This window comes from Genypterus blacodes, unplaced genomic scaffold (assembly GCF_046128005.1).
Source record: "Genypterus blacodes isolate CSIRO-AG114 ecotype Tasmania unplaced genomic scaffold, CSIRO-AGI_Gbla_v1 ptg000022l_1, whole genome shotgun sequence".
Classification (NCBI taxonomy): domain Eukaryota; kingdom Metazoa; phylum Chordata; class Actinopteri; order Ophidiiformes; family Ophidiidae; genus Genypterus; species Genypterus blacodes.
The window spans coordinates 194,497-217,470 of NW_027466835.1; the positions used below are offsets into that span (position 1 = coordinate 194,497).

General features: G+C 42.5%; 1 protein-coding gene across 1 annotated transcript in view; it reads left to right on the plus strand.

The window, feature by feature from the left end:
• Positions 1 to 22,974, plus strand: part of mgat5b (alpha-1,6-mannosylglycoprotein 6-beta-N-acetylglucosaminyltransferase B) — a 45,149-nt gene that overhangs the window by 17,704 nt on the left and 4,471 nt on the right. Inside the window, exons 6-16 of the mRNA XM_076142988.1 lie at positions 570 to 737; positions 2,775 to 2,939; positions 5,998 to 6,167; positions 12,894 to 13,025; positions 14,801 to 14,934; positions 15,432 to 15,566; positions 17,199 to 17,203; positions 17,986 to 18,141; positions 18,282 to 18,428; positions 18,601 to 18,717; positions 21,209 to 21,283. Of these exons, the coding sequence (XP_075999103.1) occupies positions 570 to 737; positions 2,775 to 2,939; positions 5,998 to 6,167; positions 12,894 to 13,025; positions 14,801 to 14,934; positions 15,432 to 15,566; positions 17,199 to 17,203; positions 17,986 to 18,141; positions 18,282 to 18,428; positions 18,601 to 18,717; positions 21,209 to 21,283 (1,404 nt within the window). The remainder of the gene's footprint in view (positions 1 to 569; positions 738 to 2,774; positions 2,940 to 5,997; positions 6,168 to 12,893; positions 13,026 to 14,800; positions 14,935 to 15,431; positions 15,567 to 17,198; positions 17,204 to 17,985; positions 18,142 to 18,281; positions 18,429 to 18,600; positions 18,718 to 21,208; positions 21,284 to 22,974) is intronic.

The window sequence follows — 22,974 nt, forward strand, 5'->3', positions numbered from 1 at the left end:
CCATTTGCAGTCCCCAAGCAGGTAAACAAATTACAAATAAAATTGAAAAAGTTCCCTCTTAAGAATCGTCTCCGTGCTCGTTAATGAACTTATTTTGAATCAGGCATTACTTCTTGTTTTAAATTAGAACCAGCCTGGGGATGTGAACAGTTAAAGCACAAGCAACATGTTTGTTGTTGTTTTAGAAAATGGACGCTCATACACAAAGGCAGCTAGACCTTTGGGCTTTAAGTAGGGTAATGACCCACCTACTGAGGTCCAAACACAATGTAACAGAATCTATGAGTAACGTGAAGGATTCCTAATGCAAAATTTAAAGTTCTAACATCTGATACCATTATCCAGATAATGTGTGCGTTTACATTAGTTGAATTTGAATGCAAGGTGTAACTGGAGATTAATCTAATGGATTAATCAGAGCAAAACAACCCAAACAAGACTTTTGGACAAGAACATTTTAGAAATCAATATGTATTGTATTGTATATCCTCATAAAAGTACTTTTTATTTGCAATATCCCCAAAAAATCGACACATTCAATTTGATGAAACTCTCTGTGTCTCCTCCAGTGGATGCGTGCCCGTTGGACGTCAGACCCCTGCTATGCCTTCTATGGTGTTGACGGCTCGGACTGCTCCTTCCTCATCTACCTGAGCGAGGTGGAGTGGTTCTGCCCCCCGCTGGTCTGGAGGAACCAGACGGCCACGCCCACCTTCAAGCCTCTGCCCAAGAGTCAGGTAACCCAAGACGCTCTCACTGTAAGTTACAGTCATTTAAGAACACAATCTAAACATTTCATCAAGAAGATCCCATGAAATACAACATTCAGTAGTTTATTCCATTAAAATTAATGGATTATGTTGCCCTACTTCCTGTAAGCACAGAAGCTGCTGAGAACCATTTATCTTCACAACTGCTTTGTAACATTGTGGTTTCCTTGTGATCCGACACTCGACAGGTATGTTGCTCATTAGAATGTCACAGTCGGGTACTGAATGGTGATTTTCACAGTTTAAAGCCGCACTTAGAATGTTTTGTGTCACCTCGACCTCAATGTACAAACCATTCAACATTTCAATGACATATCTATGTATTTCTTCCATAAACACAAATCATGTATTCACATTTTGATTAATCAGTTTTACACATTCACGCAATTTAATTTAAGCTTCAATACGTCCACGCATTTTCTTCACAAAAGGCGTTTTTCGTCTGCAGGCACCAACTGTGAAATTATTTCCCAGCATCTTTTCACAATTTCCATATTCATCCTCCCGTTTTTCCCAAGTGACACAGGAGCCCCAGTTTGGTGTGGTGAGACTCTGAATGTGCTGTTCAGAGCCGTCACTCTCAATTTATTATTCTCCTTGCTGCATTACTTGATTTATTTCAGCATCAACAAGTAAAATGTGTATTGGTTTCAATCAATTCTCAAGGTCTGTCCTGAACTTCACCCCCATATCTCCCCCCCTACATCAACCACCCAGGAGTGCTGTGCAGTCAACACACTCGGGCTGTGAGGTGTATTCACCGCGCATCCTGTCTTCCTGCTCTAATTGCCTGCATGTATTCACCGAGGCTAATCCCAAAGACTCAACTTGGGTACTCTGCATTTTGCTTTTGCATACACCGGTTGCTCTTGAGAACAATAATTCACCTGCATTGTGGAAGTGCAGTGCCGCTCTGCATATTGATTTACATTTGAGAGATTTCTCTGGTTTATTAATTGCGTAACTGTGTTCAGGAGGAACGCAGAAAGAATAAGAAGTTTTTGTTTGTTTGTGTCAGATTATGTTTGTGTTGGCCTTGAAACACCCTCAGTGCTCCCCGTGCAGTTACCGCATTGATTATCACCGGCCGGGTGTGATTGTATTGGGGACTAGAGGAGATATGAAATGAAAGCAGACTATGATCCAGGATTCCTTCAGACAGGCTGTGTGAGCGGCCAGACCTCAGGGCATTAGCATGAAACAGGATGGAACCCGGCCTCTCTGCACTCTATACAATCTCAACCGCCGCCACTCTTTCACTTAGACTGCTTCCACTTGTATAGAACAGCCGTATAACGTATCATGTTTTAGTGTCAGTGCAGAGATGTGCTTCTGGCTAAGTTCAGTATAAATCTCGCCTGAATGCCAGCCTGTCCTGGAAATTCCAGCTTTTAAAAATAACCTTCACAAAAGCTCTGCAGAGAGAAATGAAAATTACTGCTGCAAGGGAGTGTGCTCCTCCTCTGGATTAATACTGGATATCCATTGTTCTTACATTCAGAGATGATCCAAAAAATGTTATTTCTAAAATTCAGATGCTTGTGGTAAAATGACTGACACATTGTTTTGAATGAGACCAGAGCTTCCTGTTCAGTCATATCAGTGACATCAACACAAATAGATAGAAGAAATGCAGATAAAATAAAAATGTGTATAATTTATCAGAAGATTTGCATAGAAAGGACAAAATAACACACATAAGTGTATATAATATGCATTATTTAGACACATTTTGCTGTGTATGCACCATAAATATGTGTATGCATAAATATGACATGTTCTCTTACAGCCAAATGAACTTGATATCATTGGGGTTACAGATTGCTGTAGATATGCAGGACAATGTTTACAACAACCTTCTATGCTCCGCTTTAAATACATTTTCAAAGCCAGCTGTCCATCTGTACACACTGCTAGTTCTTGGATACATTTAGTGGGAAATAAAAGTCCAAATTGACTCGATACACAACTGTTTCCAACACATCCATTGCTTCTGTTCCCCAGGCAGTTTTCCAGTCTGATATCGGAACCCTGCTGGAGCAGGTGGGCACCGGGAAGGAATCTCTGAGCTTCATGAAGCGACGCATACGCAGACTAGCAGCACAGTGGGCCGCCGCCGCTCGCCGGCTGGACGACAACCTCCGCCACCAGTGGAGAGAACAAAAAAGGGTGAATATATATGGATTTATAGATATATTTTTCCTTTCATATTTATGCATACTGGAGGATGAAAGGAGCTTTAGGTCCATCTTTGTAAGCTGATGATAAGAAGTCAGTGTGGGTCTTTCTCTGGTATTTGCAGATCTTCTTTTGTGAACTGGTTCCTGAAAAATAGCTCCTAATATGAACAAAACTGCAGTGTCCTTTAATGCTTAAAAGCTTCCATAGGTTACCAGAACAGCTGTGACATTTTATTGGATCAGCGATTTCTTTTTTTCCCATTTTTCTTATATTGGAAGCTCCTCAGCGGCGCCTGGAAGCATCCTGAGTTACTGACATATGTAGTTGGGAAAGGAGAGCGACTCCTAACAGGCATTGATTGGCTTTAGTACACTGGCACCACTGACATTTACCTGTCCTCCATGGCTCAAACAGCTGTGATGAAATGACAATGACTTCACATTTCTCCCCATCTTATACTTTAGGGGAATAACCTTTACAAGAGACCAGCATTTGGCAGAACAGAAAGTAAAGTTGGAGAGTGCATGTTTTTTGTGTGTAAGCCCAAGGAAATCAGCTTTACTGAGAGATATTACTATGTTTTATTTTAGATTTTAGATAGGTCTATAAGCTATAGTAAGTAAGTAATAGTTCAAACCCTCTGGACTTGATGTTTAGTCGCGTGACACCATCAGCTGTCACGTGCCACATAATGACCCCATGGCGTCGCCCAAGGTGTCAACAACTGTAAGAGGATAAATGTGTTTTTACTGCCCAACACTTTTACCCAAGCTTGTAAATGCTCCATTGGCTCACTGTTGGTGTAAGCAATCTGTAAATGCATTACCTCACCGGCGTACTTCCGCTCTTAAACTGAATAAGCAACAAGCCATCTAAGTTCATTTAATGCATAATGTTGCTGTCAGAGAACCACAATGTGAACAATCAGTGCACAGCGAACAATAACTACTCCAGTGGAGCATTAGAGCACAAAGAAGACTTGTTTATTTCTGTTTTCCTCACTCCTGTGACTGGAAAACACACTGAATCTTCTAATAATAAGATACTTTCCTACCACTGTAATCACGGTAGATCATAATTTGTTTCACCCAGTAGCCAGGTTAGTTTTCTCCACATCTGAACCAACACGCAAAGCACTACAGGAAACAGCACCTGATTGGTTACGATCCCTACCAGACCCTCATATTCAGGAAATGTCGGTATCCTTTTAATCTCATCTATTTATAAGTCTATCATTTCTGATGCAGGCACAAAGTTTTGGTTGAAAATCCAGTATTTTCCTTTTTTAATGGCACATTTTCTCATCTTTCTGCTTGGTTCGGAGGAAAGGTCTCTCCTCTTTCACTTGTTGAGGCAGTGATTTGTCTGATGATGACTTGTTTTTCCGCAGCATTTTATATTGCTGCTTGGCTGCTCAGTTTTTCTCCCCCACAACACAAACAAAGACGACCCGTTGAGAAACCCAGCAGCTGTTGGTCCACACAGGAATGGAGTCGCACTCACTATTTGGCAACTCAACAAGCACAGTGGGAATATGCATAATGTATTTGTAGTTATCTGGGGGGACGTTAAGCTTCAAAGCTGTATAATGTCCGGCCGGTTTTGAGTGAATCGCTCTGTACGATTTATTGCTTTGAGGTTTGGTTCTGAATCGGTGTGTGAGTGTGTGTGTGTGTGATTTAGAGCTTCAGTGTCGATACTTTGTAGTCGTGTTTCCTCAAATGTGTCTTATTCCTTTTATTGGCTAATTCTGATATAATTTTTGTTTTCACACTACTTTCTTACATCTACATCTTTTTGTTGATTCAATCAAAAGATATTCTAGCACAAATTACCAGGCTTTCCAAATGCCTGCTGGTGCCGGGGTTTATCCTAGTGCTGCATGTGACAGTGATGCTTACTGTCAATTTAGTATTGAGCTGTGGTCCTGGCTTATACATCTGAAATACAAAAGGAGGAAAAAACCACACACCTGCGGCTGTGTTCTGTTTAAACTGACCCGTCTCATTTCCTCTGCCGCCTGTTCCTTCAGCTTTTAGATTTTAATGTAGACGTCATATTCAGCTCTACTTTGCCATCTACATTTTTTTGCAGTCATCAGTTTGAATCAGCTATGAGTCATCAGGTGTGATGGTCATATCCAGGAGGAATTTGGGACATAATGTTTATTAGTTTACTGAAATAACAGCTGTGAATGGTTTTCTTTAATGTAGCACTTTAAAACCTGTTTTTGCTCCTGATGTATTTTTATATTGTAGTCTAACGACCATGTGACTCTTTAGAAACTAATTCTACATCCTGCTCCACTTCTGTAATGTGTGTATGTGGTATACAAACTGAAAAATGCCCTGTCCTCTTTCCCGTATCTGTGTATATATGCCGGTTTTCACACCTGGATAGTAACCATAGTAAGAACAACATGGAAACACGATCTGACAGTAATACAACAGACAAAGACTGCACGTATTTAATCGCTACAAACGAAATCAGGTGGAAACGAGTTTGAGGCAGCAAAATGTGCAAATGTTTTTTTTAATTTGTCACTGAGAAAAAAAGTGTAAAAAAAGTGCTTGAAATCGAGGCTACAGATGGCAGCAATTACAATACACCCGTCCAGGCTGGCAGCTACTGAAACATATAACACAAAATAATCTTGAACCTTCTCCATTAGCAATTCAACATCTCCTAAATCATTCTGCATATCAGTTTGCCGTCCGCACTCAGGTCAGTTTTCCTATTTGGCCAAGCGTTTGCTGTGAATATGCTGCCACTCTGCTTTACCCGTTTCATTTCTCAGTCAGTTATATTTAAAATCGGACATCACTCGTCCATTCCGAATATCAAAATGTATTCATTAAAGTATATGTGAATGCTTTGAAGCACTGGAAATTGCCTCTGAGGATTGGAAAACGTCTGCAGAACAGAAACTAACGCAGCTAGTGAAAATTGATGCAAATATAGGGCGTTATCTTTATAATAAGGGTTTCCTAATCACACACACGGTACTGAAATGTACACCTTTTTTCTCTCCGTCCTCTGCCTGTAGATACTGGTCCACGTGGGTTTCCTGACGGACGAGTCGGGGGACGTCTTCAGTCCCAAGGTGCTGAAGGGAGGCCCCCTGGGTGAGATGGTGCAATGGGCGGACATCCTCACATCCCTTCATGTGCTGGGACATAACCTCAAAATCTCCGTGTCTCTGAAGGAGCTGCACGGGTAAGTGGAGACCTGATTCCTCCTCCTCCTCCAGCTGCAGGCGCCGCTGCTTGCTGAGATTCCAAACTATCCCAACGGAATTATTTGCGGTTCATCAGAGCATCTTGGCAATCTCGTGCCTGTTGATCTAGGAAAACATCTATATCTTTATTTGCAGAACGTCTTCATTGCTCAACCTCAGTGCTTCATTCACATGCAGCTGGATGCTCTACAAGTGATCAGCGGCTCAGTGGGAGCGATGTTGCCCACACACTCTCTCAATCACCTTTGGCCCTGACATGATAAGCTACCTCTGTTTCAGCCTGGAGGGGCTTGACAGCACCTCTTCAGTCTGTGCACTTCCTTCCTTCCTGCTGCAGCTTGTTGACTCCGCAGCGATAACAGGCTCGTCTCCAGCCATCACAAGCATATGCCGGTGGACACCACTCATACGGCGCTATAGACACACACACACGCACACACACACACACACACACACACACACACACACACACACACTAGCAAACACAAGCTCTGTAAAGGACGGTCTCATCTGTAAAGATAAGGGTATTGATTGTTACACAGCTGAGGTGCAACAGGAAGAGAGTGATCCAGACATTTTCTGAGCCGTGATCTTTCATAAGAGTTGGGGGCTTCACAGCGGGTGGTCAGGAAAATGGCAGCGAACGAGACAAGACTAGAAGTTGATTATTTTCTGCCAGCGGGTGGCTCGGGGCTGGAGCAGAAGAGGACCCGGCAGTGTTGTTGTTGTTAATGTTATCGAGCAAGGAAGGAAGAGGCAAATGCATTGACAGGTTAGAGCTGCCCTTTGTTCTTACATTCCAGGCTTTGCAGAAAAAGACACTTTGATAAGGGCAGGCATGGGAGATCGCTGAGGTGGGATAAAGACGCCACAGTGGGACCGCCTCTGCTGGCCACGCTGTTATTTACTCTGCTAATTGGTGTCATGGTGCATGGAGTCATGGCAGTGTCCACCAAGACACCAGACATCAGAAGACAAACACCGCTTATATTATCCAAAGAATAAAAAGGTGAAAGTGAGCGAACTTGTATGTATCGGTGTGTGAGTGTGTGTGTGTACGTGTGTGTGAGTGAGTAGAGCAGAGAGGAGGAGGAGGAGGATCTGTCAGCTGAGATTTTATAGGTATGTGTACGTAAGTGTGCAGTGGCATTTCATTAAGCCGATATTGGTCTCAATTCATCTGGAAATGGAATGTTCAGCCTCCGAGAAAATATAATGGAGGGCTGAAATTGAAGCCAATTGGATTTATCAGACCTGGGCCACATTCCCTCTTTGCTCGCAGCGACACAAAACATGACCCAGTGCACGTATTCCACTCTTTTTATGGCCGTATCTGCTTCAATCGGCCGGCAAATGGCAGGTGCCGAACATCCTTAAATCCCTTTTCGTGACTATTAATGAAGAGAGCAGCGTTTCCCTCCGCCCCTCGCTCCCATACACACACACACACTATTAAATTGACAGAGCGTCGTGCAGGTAGTGCTCTCACAGATGTCCCCAGGCTTGTATCTATTTACATTTCCAACTCCATCTCCCTCCCACCCGGGCCTGGCAAACGAATGGGGCGGCCCGCTGCGGTTCTTATGTGGACGTGGCTGTTGATATTCTTGTTGTTTTCCCTGATCAAAAGCCACCCCGGGTGGTGCTTAGTTACAATAGAGGCTGAGCCGTTGGTTTAACATCGCATAATTGCTTCTAATTAGCAATGTTCCTGCTCTCTGGTGGCTTCACTGATCAGTCACTTTTTCTGGCTCTTTCCTTCACTGTAGTTTTAATACAAATCAGTTCCTCTCACACTTCCTCCCTCCTTCAGACGGTGTCCTTTCTCTCCAGTAAGCTCCGGGCTTATGCACATCTATCTATCTATCTATCTATCTATCTATCTATCTATCTATCTATCTATCTATCTATCTATCTATCTATCTATCTATCTATCTATCTATCTATCTATCTGTCTGTCTGTCTGTCTGTCTGTCTGTCTGTCTGTCTGTCTGTCTGTCTGTCTGTACATGTATCTATACATCCATCTATTTATGGATCTTCATTATCTTCATCATCATCTTCATCATCTTCATCACTTTATTACAGTGCTTCTAATCTATGTAAGCTATGAAATTCACAGCACAGAGGCAGAAATGAACTGTCACTGCTGCCAGATGGATGACAACGGGTGTGCCCATGGCAACACATTGCTTTTACAGTAAAAGTGTGTGTTTGCTCTCCATTCTAAAGTATTCTCCCCAAATTAGTGGCAGTGTTGTTAATTAATTCAGTAATTACAGCCCAAGAATGTTGAATACCACATTTTTTGGTGTAACATTTTCTATATTTGTAGTGTTAAATAAATTGGAGGTGAGATTTGGAGGATGAAAGCTCCCTGTGTCTCCTCCAACGGCGGCATGTGCAATTATCTGGTGACGGGAAAATGGGACACACCTGAGGACGGAGTGTGTAATGTGAAACCAGGGTGGAAATCGTTAAAGGAGGAGAGGAGCAGCAGGTGAATGGAAGAGAACAGCAGAGAGAGAGAGAGAGAGAGAGAGAGGGGAGAGGAGAGGAGAGGAGAGGAGAGGAGGAAGCTTGTGGCAGTCTGTCAGGTTTCACACTTCCTCAGCAGACTGTCAACTAATAGTGGTGTCATGGAGCTCTAAGCGGAGGACACCTGTGTCTCAGTGCTTCACCCTCCACCTGCAGCAGACACCACGTGGTCACCTGATCGTCTCCGCTCTCACACTCTCTGCAGCTTTGGCAGTGTGTTCTGCTTCACAGTAACACAGAGGGTGTGGCAGTGTGCGACACCGCTGTTTTGCAGCAACGGCTTTTGTAAGTAAATTACATCCAGTGAGCCACAGCTGAGCACTTGACTGAGTACTTTAACACACTCAACAGGTAACGTCACCCGCTATTTGTCTGTCTGTCCCTCTGTTTGCAAACATGCACACAGACACATATAGTGACTGATCCTTATAAGCATAAAATAGGACATTCTAAAGTTTCATCTATCCGGTCATTATCTGTACATGCTTCTGCTGTGTGTGCAGGGGTGGTGTGTGTGTAGGGGGGTGATTCAGCGTTGCGTCCTGGAAATGAAAAACGACATCAAAGCTGTTTTTTCCCCGCAAAGCTCACTAAACGACCTGCAGAGGCTTGTTATGCTGCCAGTCTCACTTTGTTTCAGCTCATAAGTGCTGATACACTCTCTTTCCCCCGTCCTTTCAACTGATGCGCCTTTGCTTCCAAAATGAAAAGTGCAACGTTGCTACAATTAAAAATAGTCAGTTTGGGAACAACAGCGGGGCCCCAATCTAGAGACGGAGACGGGCGCTAATACAATGGACGTCTGCAGGGGTGGAGACACATAAAATGGTGTTTTCAGGTCAAATAATAGGAGCTAGGCGATATTATTGCCAAATCTTTCAGCTGTAGTATCATGATGTGGGGGCATGCAGGGATGGGGAGAGTGACAGAATCTTGTCCCCTAGCAGCTCGCTACCGCAATGTTCCTACCTGACCTACATACTCCCGGCAGCCAAGTAGCATTGTGTGGTTTGGTTTGCATTGGGATTGGATCAAAGCTGAGGCACATTAGTGAGATCAAATTCCAGCCTCATGTTTCCTGAATCCACTCCTCATCCTCATTACAGTAATACAGTTTTTGTGAATGGGGTTTGTGGCGTTCAATAAATGGGATTGGCTGCCTGGTTTTGTGAAATAGATGAATCTCATCCATGGAGCAAAGAGGAAACAGGGACTTAATTAGTGCTGACTGGCTTATATTTACCATAAACAAGGTGTAAATGCAAGTAAGTGACAGTCGATAATGGATCTGGATACAGAAATTGGAATTTAATCCAAGGTTTTTAAGCCTTTTAAGCATGTTTGCAAGGTCTATGACACCCATCACACATTCACACAGGCACACACGTTATAGAAATCATTTTAATGGTGTGAGAAAAATAATCCACTGTTGGTTCTGCTGCCGCTCAGCCACCGACTTTTATTTTGACGTGAGACTTGATGTCTGTGATTACGGAAGGCAAGGGGGCAGAAACGCTTTAACACAAAATGAGGACGTGCGAGAACAAAAATGACACTACACATCAAAGTGGCGTATCGGCGACTCCTGCTGGGGAGAAGCCAAGCGTTTGATCATAACAGAAACAACATCAGAGTTTGTATCTGTCTCGAGTGATCCATTATCATGCCAGTCGCCACTGCCTCTGCCATGTAGGTTTGACACACACACGCACACACACATGCACACGCAGGCACACACCATCTCTCCTCTCTGCCCATGTCATTTTCTTCTCACTGTGAGCCTTCGCTGCAGCCCTCAGTAAACTCCTTGCCCCCAGCCTCAGCTCTTCTTATGTGCCTGAGGAGTCGGCCCCAGCCAATTCCCCTCACCGCTGGACATGCCTTCACCTCCTAAAAGAGCCAGCTGAAGCCTGTGCAGGCTCTCCCATTGCGTTTGTTTCTGACTTTCTTTCCTTTTACTAAACTGGAGCGCTGCCATGGTGCCAATGACCAGCTGTGAGACGGAGGAATTGTGCCTGATGGTGGTTGTCAAGTGGTTTCAGGAAATTCATGCAAGCCTCCCACCTTTGTTTCTTTCTTCGTAGTCTTTCTTTTGTGTAGTTCCTTCTCCTCTCCTGTCTTTTGGAAACCTCAGTGGGTTAGTCATGCCCAAAAACAGAGAGAGAGACGGAGAGAGGGACAGCATTTTGAATTGGAAGTGAAATCCATTGACTTTCCTTCATGAACGTCGTCGCTCTTTTGTTTCTTTGTAAGCACAAACTACTTTTCTCCGCTGACGTTGTCTTTGCTCCAGACTGAGCTCTGACACAATACTACATGGAATAGCTGAGGTTTGGTGCATCTCACAATGAGGCAAAGCGGTTTGGAGCACCCACACACACAGGCTTGATGGTACAATATAATGCCAGAGTGTGAGGCTGTATTGTAATCATATATGGGTTTGCCTACAGACCCGGTGTGAGTAAAGAACTGAAATACTGCTGCGCTGGTCACACACACCTTTGTCTGTGTAAATGCTGAAGTAGCATCTTGTTGACTGATGAAACCGCCTGACACGGCCTCGCTCATTATCCCATCAATTGCAGGAAAACCGACTTCCATTGTGTTTCCGCAAGGTTACAGTGCTGACTAAGCATGATCAGAGAATATCTTGCTAAGCACGTCACCTGATTCTGTGCCTTCTCCCAAACTGCCTGGAAACGTTTCATTCTACATTATTCAACCACTTACTTATTTTGCGGATATGTTTGGAACAGATTTATGACACCTGCATATCCTCCTACACTCCTCACTGTACTGTGCTGCTTTTGAGCCGAGTTTGAGTGACGTTGCTCTTCTGAAATGCTGAAGTTTGACAAAGCAATGCCTTGGGTTTTTAATGAAGAGATGCCTGAATGTTTTTTTTCTTTCTCAAACATTGTTACCTTCATCCTAAGTATAAACTGGAGTTACGCTTTCTGGAGTTATGCTGTGCTTCGTTTAAGTAGATTACTAATTGGCGTTTCCTGTCTTTTGGTAAGGTAAAGCTATTTTAAGGGCTCTCATCTGGCCGCGTTTGTTCAGGCAGCAGGTTCATGTTGTCAATTATTGTCAGGTGGGAACCTTAAAGCAAAGTAAGACATGCGTGCTGTTTAAATTAGACTTATAGGCGTTCGGTGTATAAAATGTTCAGTCCCATCAGCTGATACTGATAATGCAAAATGCCTCAGGGCTGTAGGGGTTGTGATCTTATAACAGAAAAGAGGAGAACAGCTAATCCAGTAGGCGTTAGCACTCCTCACAACTCAACTGTTGAGTCGTCAGTGGTTGGATGGCAGCTCAAAGCTTTCTGCCGTATCCAAAGACGTACAATTAAATCCACCCGTCTTGCATATTTCCTTCTGAAGCGTGTGTAATCTGTGTGGGTCTGAGTGAGACAGACAGACAAATCAGGTAACTGCCCACTGTGCTCCCTGCCAGCTGGGTTTGAATTCTATGTCGAATGTTTCTGCCGTCAGCCTGGTGACAGCACTGACATGATCTCTCTCTCTCTCTCTCTCTCTCTCTCTCTCTCTCTCTCTCTCTCTCTCTCTCTCTCTCTCTCTCTCTCTCTCTCTCTCTCTCTCTCTCTCTCTCTCTCTCTCTCTCTCTCTCTCTCTCTCTCTCTCTCTCTCTCTCTCTCTCTCTCTCTCTCTCTCTCTCATCTCCATTTCTCTTCGTCTCCATTTCTCTCCCCCCCTCTCTCAAGCCTTCCCTCCTCCCCCTGCCAGTCTTCACAGAACATTTTTGAAAATAATCCCCTCATAGTCGACCAGTTTATTACTTTGTTTTTTATTATGCGTCGCTTTAGGAAATCTATTAATGTTGAATGACCTATGCGTCATTATTCATAATTGATTCTTCTGTCTCTGGCAACACACACACACACACACGCTGAGTGTTATTATAGCACACTTCAGATGCCATTCAAGCACTTGACCCATTATTATTCCCGCCGTGCTGCACCTTCGCTTTACTTTCCCTTTTCCCTTTATTCGAACCCTCCCGGGGACTGACAGTTATTTTCAGGTGTGTGTGCGTCTCGGCTCACACAGAACGGGGCTACACTGCTTTCGTGCCATTTTGTGTATCGTCAGATTGTGTATGATCTTTTCTTGTGCACTGAAACACATTTGACCTGTGTGCAGGTTCTTAGGCGTCCCTCCTGGAAGAGGAAGCTGCCCTTTGACAGGACCTCTGCCCTTTGACCTCATCTACACCGACTACCACGGTTTGCAGCAAATGAAGCAGCACATGGGTCTTTCACTGAAGAAGCACAAGTCAGTCGTTACCACTTATTCCCTGTTTTTGGTTGGTGTTAAAGCACTGTTTTGTTGTTGTTGCCGGTAATTGCCTTCAGCAGTGAAACACTTCACTAATGGCTTATTGAATGATCGGTTTTATAAGCTTGCAGCCTCACTGCACATCAGCAAAATTGTCCCTGTGGGGGTTCCCTTCTGACCTCTGAACACCGCGTTCAATCAAGCAGGTGTAAGCTTGTTTAATGTCACCTCCTCTGCCTCAGTGTTAAATATCTGTTAAATGGATTAAGTAATTACATTCAGACAAACCATTGTGTCCAGGAAGCTGTGATGCAGGCTTTTTACTCTGATGATACATGTAAGCTGATTTTGTGCTCCTTTGATCTAAGTGCAGTGTAAGAGTCATGTTCTATGAGCAAATCCGACAAAAACAAGACATTAATTAATAATGAATCCAAATTACAACTCTGCACGACTGCAAAACATTAATGTCATGTTTTTACATTGTTGATAATATATCTATATACAACCTTTATTTCTGTTTATTTCCTTAGTTTTTTTGAAGACATCAGATTTTATTGATTTGACCATCAAATAATAATACAATTTTAACAATAGAAAAATGGGTTTATATGTTTTTGTCTCCATATACTAAATGAAAAAGATAAAAGAATAAAAGATGAATGCATTATGAAAACAATGGATGATCATCTTGGGCACAAAGTAGTTGAGATTATATAGTGCAGCTTTATTGCAGTCTGCTTTTATCCCGTCTATTTATCGTTCATCTTGCTCTGGATGTGAAAGAGGCGAATAGTGCTGCACCCGTTTAATAACTCGCCAACGGGCATTTTACAATCATTCATCCCAAGCATTGTGAATATGGTGCCCTGCCCTGGCAGCTCACCAAACAAAGTCTCTGCTGATTAGCATCAGTATCAGGCCAACTTCAGCCCATCGACTAGAACTCATCAGCTGTCACACTGCGGAGGAGTTGTGGCCCTCAGCAGCCAGGAGACTGATTAGGGATGCAGGGCGTCGGGAAATCTCCTCAGATCAGATTACATCAATCGATTTATACGTCCCAGGCTGCTGATAAAGTGGTGTTTCGCATTCTCTCGCTGAGGCTGCACGTTGTCAAAACATGCATCATTTGTGCTATGTCATGATGTGTTAAAGTAACTCCTCAGGGATTTCTGATGATGTAATTTCAATTCAAAGTTGATGAAATAGTTCCGTAATGGAACTTTATTTTGATGCAGATTAAGTAGAATATCACTGTCGATGTGTTGACTCAGCATTTCCCAAAGAGAGTCAAATATGACAAGGGAGAAAAATTTAGTATCTCCATAAAATATGTTTGGGACTCTGATCTGGGTTATTGGCTGAAATTCTGCATGGAAGCTTCCAGGTTGTGTCACGTGATGTGTCACAGCCGACGGCCCTGTGATGGCTGTAAAACGGCTGTGATTTACGCCCCGTCCCTGTCACCCTACGGCCTTTATAAGGTCTGCTTAGTGATGGAGGACTGGCAGGGCAAATGGACATCCATCAACTGGCGACAGCTTTACAAGGCAGGACTCTAAGAACAAGGCAGATCTACAGCACTGAGATGAGCTCTCATAACTCAAAATGCTAATATTGTTTATCTTCATGTGGCTTTTTTTTAGACGGTGATTCATGTGTTCTATAAACATGTTAACTTACCGCACACTTACATTTCTCTCTTTTCTGAAACTGCTGTTTGTCTCTTCCATCCACCTTAACTCAGCCTATTTCTTACCGTGTCCCAGGTGCCACATCAGGGTGATTGACACATTCGGGACTGAACCTGCATACAACCATGAGGAGTACGCCACTCTGCATGGCTACAGAACCAACTGGGGCTACTGGAACCTCCACGGCAAGCAGTACATGACCATGTTCCGTAAGTGCTTTCAATACTGCTTCACATTTTTCTGCAGTAAACATCTCCTCTAAAAGGGCGGACAGACCAGTTAACCAACGTAACGACCTCAAAGTTGCTAAAAGCTTTGGAATCCGTGTTTGTCGCTGTGTGCTTTTATTTGATTCAGTGTTGTTATCAAAATTATGCATTAATGCTTTAACTCCAACTGGTGAAAGTGCCCTGACTACACGGTTTAGTTTCACCTTACCGCTTGACAAATGCTGTGTTTATGCCATTTATCGCATTGTTTTGTGTTTGGAAAGCTTTAATCCCTGGCTCATTAAATTCACCATTAAACTTGAGACACGACCGGCAACATCATCTGCACAGGTGTGAGACAAAAACTGATATTGATGACGATCATAATAATGATTTAGGAAATGATTAAATTCAGGTTTTAGATAGTTAAACCATACCACATTGAATTGACTTTCATATTAGATTGGAAGTGTGATATTTTTAGGTGTTTTTTTCAGCTCACACTCCAGATAACTCTTTTATGGGCTTTGTGGCTGAGGAGCTGAATGAGACGGAGAGGCTGACTATTCAGAGGAACAAGGTGAACAATATGGCTGTTGTGTACGGGAAAGAAGCCAGCATGTGGAAGGTCAGTATCACACAAAAACAGATAACTATAAAATCATGTAATTGTGTTGCGAGAAACGGCAATCTTGCTCTGAATAAATTGTAAACATGTCGGCATTTTATTTTATGAAAGCACAGGTAGAAAGGATTTGATGTGTGGCGTGTCAGATGCGAAGCAACCTACAGGGGTTCACAGTAATAGAAAGAGAGTGAGAATGCCTGATCCTGGTATGTGTGTGTTTTGTAGGTATGGAGTTCAGGCTGCTTTAAACATTCTATACCATTTTCCTGTAACTGGTTGCGAATTTTCAACAAGCTAATTAGGTGACGATGCCATTCTGTCTGTAGGTGCTGCTTCAGAAAGATCAATCCATCAATTAATCAATCAAGGTTCATTCAAAAGTACATAACTTGGTCGTGAATCTGATTATCATCGAATCAGTCATTGTTTTCATCCTTTTGTAAATGAAAACAGGATTAGTTCTTCACCAAAATCATGGTTTACAACAGCCAATCAGCACAAGGCAATGAATGCAAACCCTGTCCAAGCAGATATTATAATCTGTCAGATCTAGATTGATATCTGCATGCGGGCTAAATTGCATCTGCCTGAAACATGTGGTCATTTTTGAGAAGAATGCAAAAATGTAAACAGTTGCCACATCCGAATCCCAATTTGTCTCAAACTGTAGTCACCTCTTTATTCAAGTCAACATTTCACAATTGTACCATTTCACGAATTACCTCATTGTTTGAAGGTATTTAAATGTAATGTATTAAAATTTAAACCACAAAATTAATGAACCAAGTTTGCAAAACATGTTTTTGAAACGAGTGAAAGTCCTCCAGGAATATAGCCTGAAGAATGTAGATGAGCAATTGTTTTTGTTAGGAGTACATTTTCAGTTCCTTGGCAAAGCTTGTTGTGCTTCACTTTGATGCGTTCAGCAGCTTCCCCAAAGGTTCCGTTTGCTTCAATCTGACTGAGGCTTTTTTTAAAAACTTCACTGCCACTGAATCCCCTTGTTTCTCACAGCAACCAGAGCTGTGCTGTAACATTTGTGAGTTTGAAGGATTGTCATGAAAAAGCAACTGGTGTTGGTCTCCCCACAAAATGAACATCCCTCACTGTGAGCTCTGTCTTCCTCGGTTTTTAGGTTGACGTGTGAGATTTTGGGCTGCTCAAGACTTACAAAGGAAGAATGATGCTTCATTTCATATTCTCTCTTTTCCTATATACCTTCCTCACTCCATACTAACATTCTCCCTTCTTTTCCACCTTTATTTTATACACAATCTATGATGGATACACAGCTTCAAGTAAGTACGCCTGCATTTCACTGACAGCATAGATTGTTCCAGTACCAACTCTGTGGAACTTACACTAAAAATGTTATTCCAGTTTTTTAGTGCTTTAATCATGCCTCATAATGTATTTTTTAACAGCGTTTTTTTTACAACATTCTCTTATGATCTACCTATAAAATATCTAATTCTTCTAAAACATACAATAGACCAACATCCCATTCCCACACTGCAACATTTCACAAGGCCTGAAACAATGAATTAATGAGTTATGAGCAAATTCTGCTGCACTTGCCCTCGCTGTGCCCAATCAAAAGCTTCTACCAAATATCTCCATGATGCCAAAAATAAAGATCAAGTAAACATTGCTATCGTTTCATTTCCATTTCACTCTGACATTTCTCCAGAAACCATTCCATGTATCGGTAAACTGACAGAGCGAAAATATGAAATGGGGATGACGTGTTTGATGATTCAGTTAAGCCTTTACTGAAACTAGATACTTTCCCAATTACATAAATACCGATTGGTTGCGGTTGTTACTTCTAACAGGAGCAGATGCAGCTCATTAGATCGACTCCTGCTCTCCTCATTACCATTAACCGATACTTCTGCTCAGGCGATAGACACATCTTTGCTCTCTTAAATAGCCTCTGGCCTTTTATTGGTTCCATGTGATATAAATCAATCAGATAAGTTGTTTAAACTACTCATAACGGCGTTGGTCCTGCAAGGATTGTTGTCCTAAGCTCCACCATCAAACACCACAATCGCACAACTCTTTTCTATGTTGGGAGAGAGGAGTCTTTCTCTGCTGGTGAGGCAGTCTGGCTTTCTGCCTCAGCCTTGAGACTTGGAACAGAAGTGTCCATAAATACAAAGCTGCACAGACAAACTGGAAACTATTGTGCTCGTGTTACCTGCATGTTGACAGTGCATCAAGTGAAACAACAACACTCACAAGTTGAATCGCACCATCGGGGATATGATGTGCTGCATGCAGTGCTGGAGGCTGATAAATATGGCTGCTAGTCTTGCAGTTGAATATGACTCAACTTTGTTTACGGAGCTGATTTAGTCACAGAAATGTTAAAGTCCACTTTTGTTAGGTTTCACTGATGTTTCTGTGTGTGTTGTAAGGGTAAGGAAAAGTCCCTGGCCATTCTGCATCGCTACATGGAGATCCACGGGACAGTATACTATGAGACACAGCGCCCCCCAGAGGTGCCAGCTTTCGTGAAGAATCACGGTCTGCTACCTCAGCAGGAACTACAGCAGCTCCTCAGGAAGGCCAAGGTGGGAATTTTACATAAAAAGTGCAGAATTCAGATATTCTATGAAAATGTAAAAATGTATCATTGCACTGTCGATCTTACTGGAGGATTCACCTTGATCTATTAATCCTGTGACCTCTTGTTAAATCATTTTCTACCAAGCTGTTCATTGGATTTGGCTTCCCATACGAAGGCCCCGCCCCTTTAGAGGCCATAGCCAATGGCTGCATCTTTCTGCAACCCAAGTTTGATCCCCCTCATAGTTCCCTGAATCACGAGTTCTTCAGAGGAAAGCCCACCTCCAGGGAGGTAGGTGAAGCTGTCTTCTTACTAGCCTGAGGGTGGCCAGCACCTTTACAGTTTAGTAGTAGTTCAAAATAAGGTCAACAGTCAATACTTTAACCAAGTACATCATGGAACTTATGCAATTATCTGCGCTTCAATTGCTGCGTTCACACTGTCACATTCATTCTCTCCGCAGGTTTCCTCTCAGCACCCCTATGCAGAGCAGTATATTGGCAGGCCGCATGTCATCACAGTCGACTTCAATAACTCCAAAGAGTTTGATGCAGCCATCCGTGACATCATGAGGATCAAAGTATGTTCATTTTCTCTGTTTGACCTCCGAGCTCACCACTACTCATTGAACAAAATAATGGACTTCCAATAATAGTTATCCACCACGATGCCCATTACATTAATACAGTTGGTGAGAGCATCATTTGCTTTCACAGACTCCATATTCTGCTCTGACCTACTTCTAAGCCAACAGCTTTTAATAGAGCTCTTAATCATGGCTGCCGACATACAGCAAAAATGCTTGGTTGGCTGCCTCTCTGCTCTCAGCGCTGCTAATTGCTTGAGCTATTGAGCAACTCTGTAGGTAAGCTGTGCCCACACCTGGGGTTTACATGGCAGCTGTCCAGAGGTCTACCCCACAGGCAGTAAATACAGTCCACAGCAGATCATATTAATCAGTCATGCTGCGCTCAATCTGTCACTAAAACAACACCGCGCTGCAGTCAATTGGAACTCTCGCAGTGCCAAGACGTGTGTGTGTGTGCGTGTGCGTGTGCGTGTGTGTGTGTCTACCTGACAGGTGTATTAAATAGACTTGTGTTTACTGCTGATAAAGGCTAAATGTAGCACCAGCAGTGGTAAGTGTTTAAAGGAGTAGATCAGAGGGAAAAGGAACACCAACGCAGCAGACTGACTGTATCGTCTCACTTTGAAAGAGTCATTTGGAAATGTATGAGGAGCTCATATAGCTTATTTTATCCGGTCAAGCATACCTACATGTAAATGAAGTGGGAGCAAATGCAAGTGACAGCATGTAGACACAATGGGGACGTGCTGACCAGCTGGTAAGTGTTCTGCTTCCTCCGTTGAGGAAATATATGTCCAGCAGCAACAAGAGCACGTCAAGAATCTGCATATTTATAAAACCCCGAAAACTTTCAAAACAACTCTCTGTGGCCAAAATAAGAGTCCAACTACAAATACATTTAGCCCATATATACTTATTTTGTTACAATTACATAATTGAATTCAAATGTAATCTGCTTTTGTATTGTATTTGGACTGTAGTTGGACTTTTATTTTGGCCTTGTGGCTTTAATAAAGAGTAAAAATCATCAATTCCTCATCCAAAAATATAGGTGTTCCCATTTTATTTTCATGGTATCCTACGTTGTTCTGTTGTTCTAAGTAGAAGTCATCTTGTTGAACCCTCCCAACCCTGGTGGTCAGAGGTGGACAATGCCGCTTGGCTATTATACAGACGAACCAGCTGAATGGGTCATCAAATATTCAAATGCAACAAGGCTTACATATTTGAAACCTGTTATATATTCAAACATTAATGAAGTAGCTCAGTATATGTATCGCACAGTGTAACAAGCTAAGTGCTGTTTTAATGTCAACAATGTAGAATCAGAATTAGAAACACTCAGCAGATGCTATGAAAGAGGTGTTAAGTTGTGAAATATGAATGACTGACTGAGAGACACAACATCTACTTCTATTGTGATACTTCAACTAGATGACCAATGACCTGCATGACCGAGAACCTTCATGTCTCCTTTGACAAGCACATCAGTCAGTTTGAGGATATAAATTATATAGTTATTTGAAGAATACTGAATTCAAACCATCCTCTGTGTTTCCCCCTCTCTGTCTCTCTTGGATTCTATTATATAAAGATGCCCAAAAGGCAAATTGTGCTGTGGAATAGCCGATGAAGTGCCAGACACATTTCATTAAACTCAGATGAAATAAAGTAATATGAGGCTGCTAAAAGGAAGGGAGCACTAAAAGGAACCATTTATCAATTTAAAAGCCTGAGTGGTTTAGTGGTCTGATAGTAAACAATGCCGTCTCACTTAAGCTACATTTGGAGGTTTTCTATACTAAGGGACCGACTGAACGTATCCCAGTCTGATATATTTCATAATTATCGATGTAATCTAACCACGGTTGGCTTAATAGATATGAACGTGTGCTATCTGCAACACTACTGGCCTGAAACGGTGTGGCAAACCTATTGATCAGCGTCTGTCTACCTTTAACAATCAGCCAATGAGTGACAAGCCTCATCTGAAACACAGATAACCGTATCCGGGATGCACGGAATGCACCACAGCGAGAGCAGATGACCTGGGATTTATGATCAGTCTAATCCATTGTTTGACATATCAATATAGTCGCCACTGAAAAACGAATTAAATCAATTTTTAGACCTGTCACCTGTGATGCATTAGGTCATTGATTTACACATGGTTTCATGATATAAGCCTTTCACAATTACGCTAATGAATATGTCAGCTTTGATCAACTATCAGGTGCTCAGTTCCTGTAATTATACTGGTGTGCTGCTGTGGAAAGTGGAGTGTGACCCTCTGTTTTCGTGCTCTGTGTGTGTGTGTGTGTGTGTGTGTGTGTGTGTGTGTGTGTGTGTGTGTGTGTGTGTGTGTGTGTGTGTGTGTGTGTGTGTGTGTGTGTGTGTGTGTGTGTGTGTGTGTGTGTGTGTGTGTGTGTGTGTGTGTGTGTGTGTGTGTGTGTGTGTGTGTGTGATGTTTGTGTGTGTGTAGGTGGAGCCTTTCTTGCCCTATGAATACACCTGTGAGGGGATGCTTGAAAGAGTTCATGCCTACATTCAGAATCAGGTAGGTCACATATATACTGTAATAGTACCATAGATCATCCTGTCATGATTACATATCTGTTCATATCATGTTGCTTCTTCAGATTGGTCAAAGGTCAAGGTTAGATTCATTGGAAACCCCAAATCTCCTCTGTTGTGAACGTGAGTGTGAATGTGTGTGTCTGTGTGCCCTGTGATAAACTGCAGCCTGTCCAGTCTGCCTCTTACACTGAATTAGATATTAGACCTCTCTGTCGTAAAAGCATGAGATCAGGGGTCAGCAGGCTGCACAGGCAGGGTCTCTGTGTTCAGGAGAGGATTCAGATGGGGTCAAAGGTGACTGCTCTGTCGGTCAGACCTGAGTGGTTGTCATTCACTTGGAAGTTACTTTTGCAGAGCTGTGGCTCACTTTTAGACAGCTTTTTCAGTCTTTTTCAGAGTTTGAACACAACTCTATAACTACTGGGTGCTCATAGTAATCACAGAGCTTGTCACAAAGTCAAAAGTTCAACAAAATAGAAAACTTAAGGCTTGGGAAAAGTTCAATATAGAAGAATGTCATAAGAAAAGATGGATTTCTGGAATAAAAATGTTGGCTGTGCCGATGCAGATACAGTAGACTTTCAGGCTTAGGTAGAGGACAATGGAAGGAGTCTGAGCAGGAGAAAGATTTCATGGGCTCAGGCCACAGGCTCATGGCTTCTGTCACCAAAAGCTAAGTCATAATGATTAATTTAGACTCGAGAGAAGTTTTATAGCACAAAGACAGAGACTGTATGTAGAACCAGGTGGTGCGGTGTGAGGCTGAAGGGCTTCTTCTAGAGGGAATGTTTCAACCGATGATTTCTCTGTTTTGCTATTAAACATGATTAAAGAACTGGATTTAAACACAGTACTATTTCAACATTGTATCAGTCATTGAAACATACGGTTCATGAATAATATAAACAATACTGGTGATTGTAGCAATAATTAAAGTGAGACATAATTAAACAATTACATAAACACTTATGTGAATGGATATGAATAAACAATCACTCTGTTACTTTGATTACAGATTAAACCCACATACAACAACAATATGTTTCAATACAATTTAACACAGTCTTTGGAAACTGTGGAGACTTCTTAAAGACACACATGTGGTTAGACATTGGAATGCACCAGCACGTCTAGAGGAGGAGACGATGAGGAGACTAAACATAATTCCTGTTTCTGATATCAAGTCAAATATTGCAACTGACACAGTGATCGAAACATGCAAATGTATAGAATGATATTTGGAGATTAAGGAGGTCAAAAGGTCAAAAAGCACATTATGATCCTCTCCTCCCAATGTGGGGGCGTCTTTAGTTGTTGTGAAGTGGAAGAGGGGAACATCAGGGTTTTATTAAAAGGGAAATTCAAAGTTTTTACAAAGTCTCGCCTGGATTGTTACCGCTGAAGAACAGTGTGTAACTCACTGCTCAGTCATATTCTCTCTTTCTGATTGCTCCCATGAATTATTAAGTATGCAACATGTATCTTTCCTTGCCAAATATTTTCCAACTGCCTCTTTCCCTCTGCTTTCAAAGAAAAGAGAAGACACTGTCCTCACTGCTTTCACATACAGGGAGAGAGTCCCACGAGAGACAGCTGCCAGCTATAGGGTTGCCTGCTGCACTGGTACTGATGTGCGTGGGCTTCTACTCCTCATTTCAGCCACATACCACC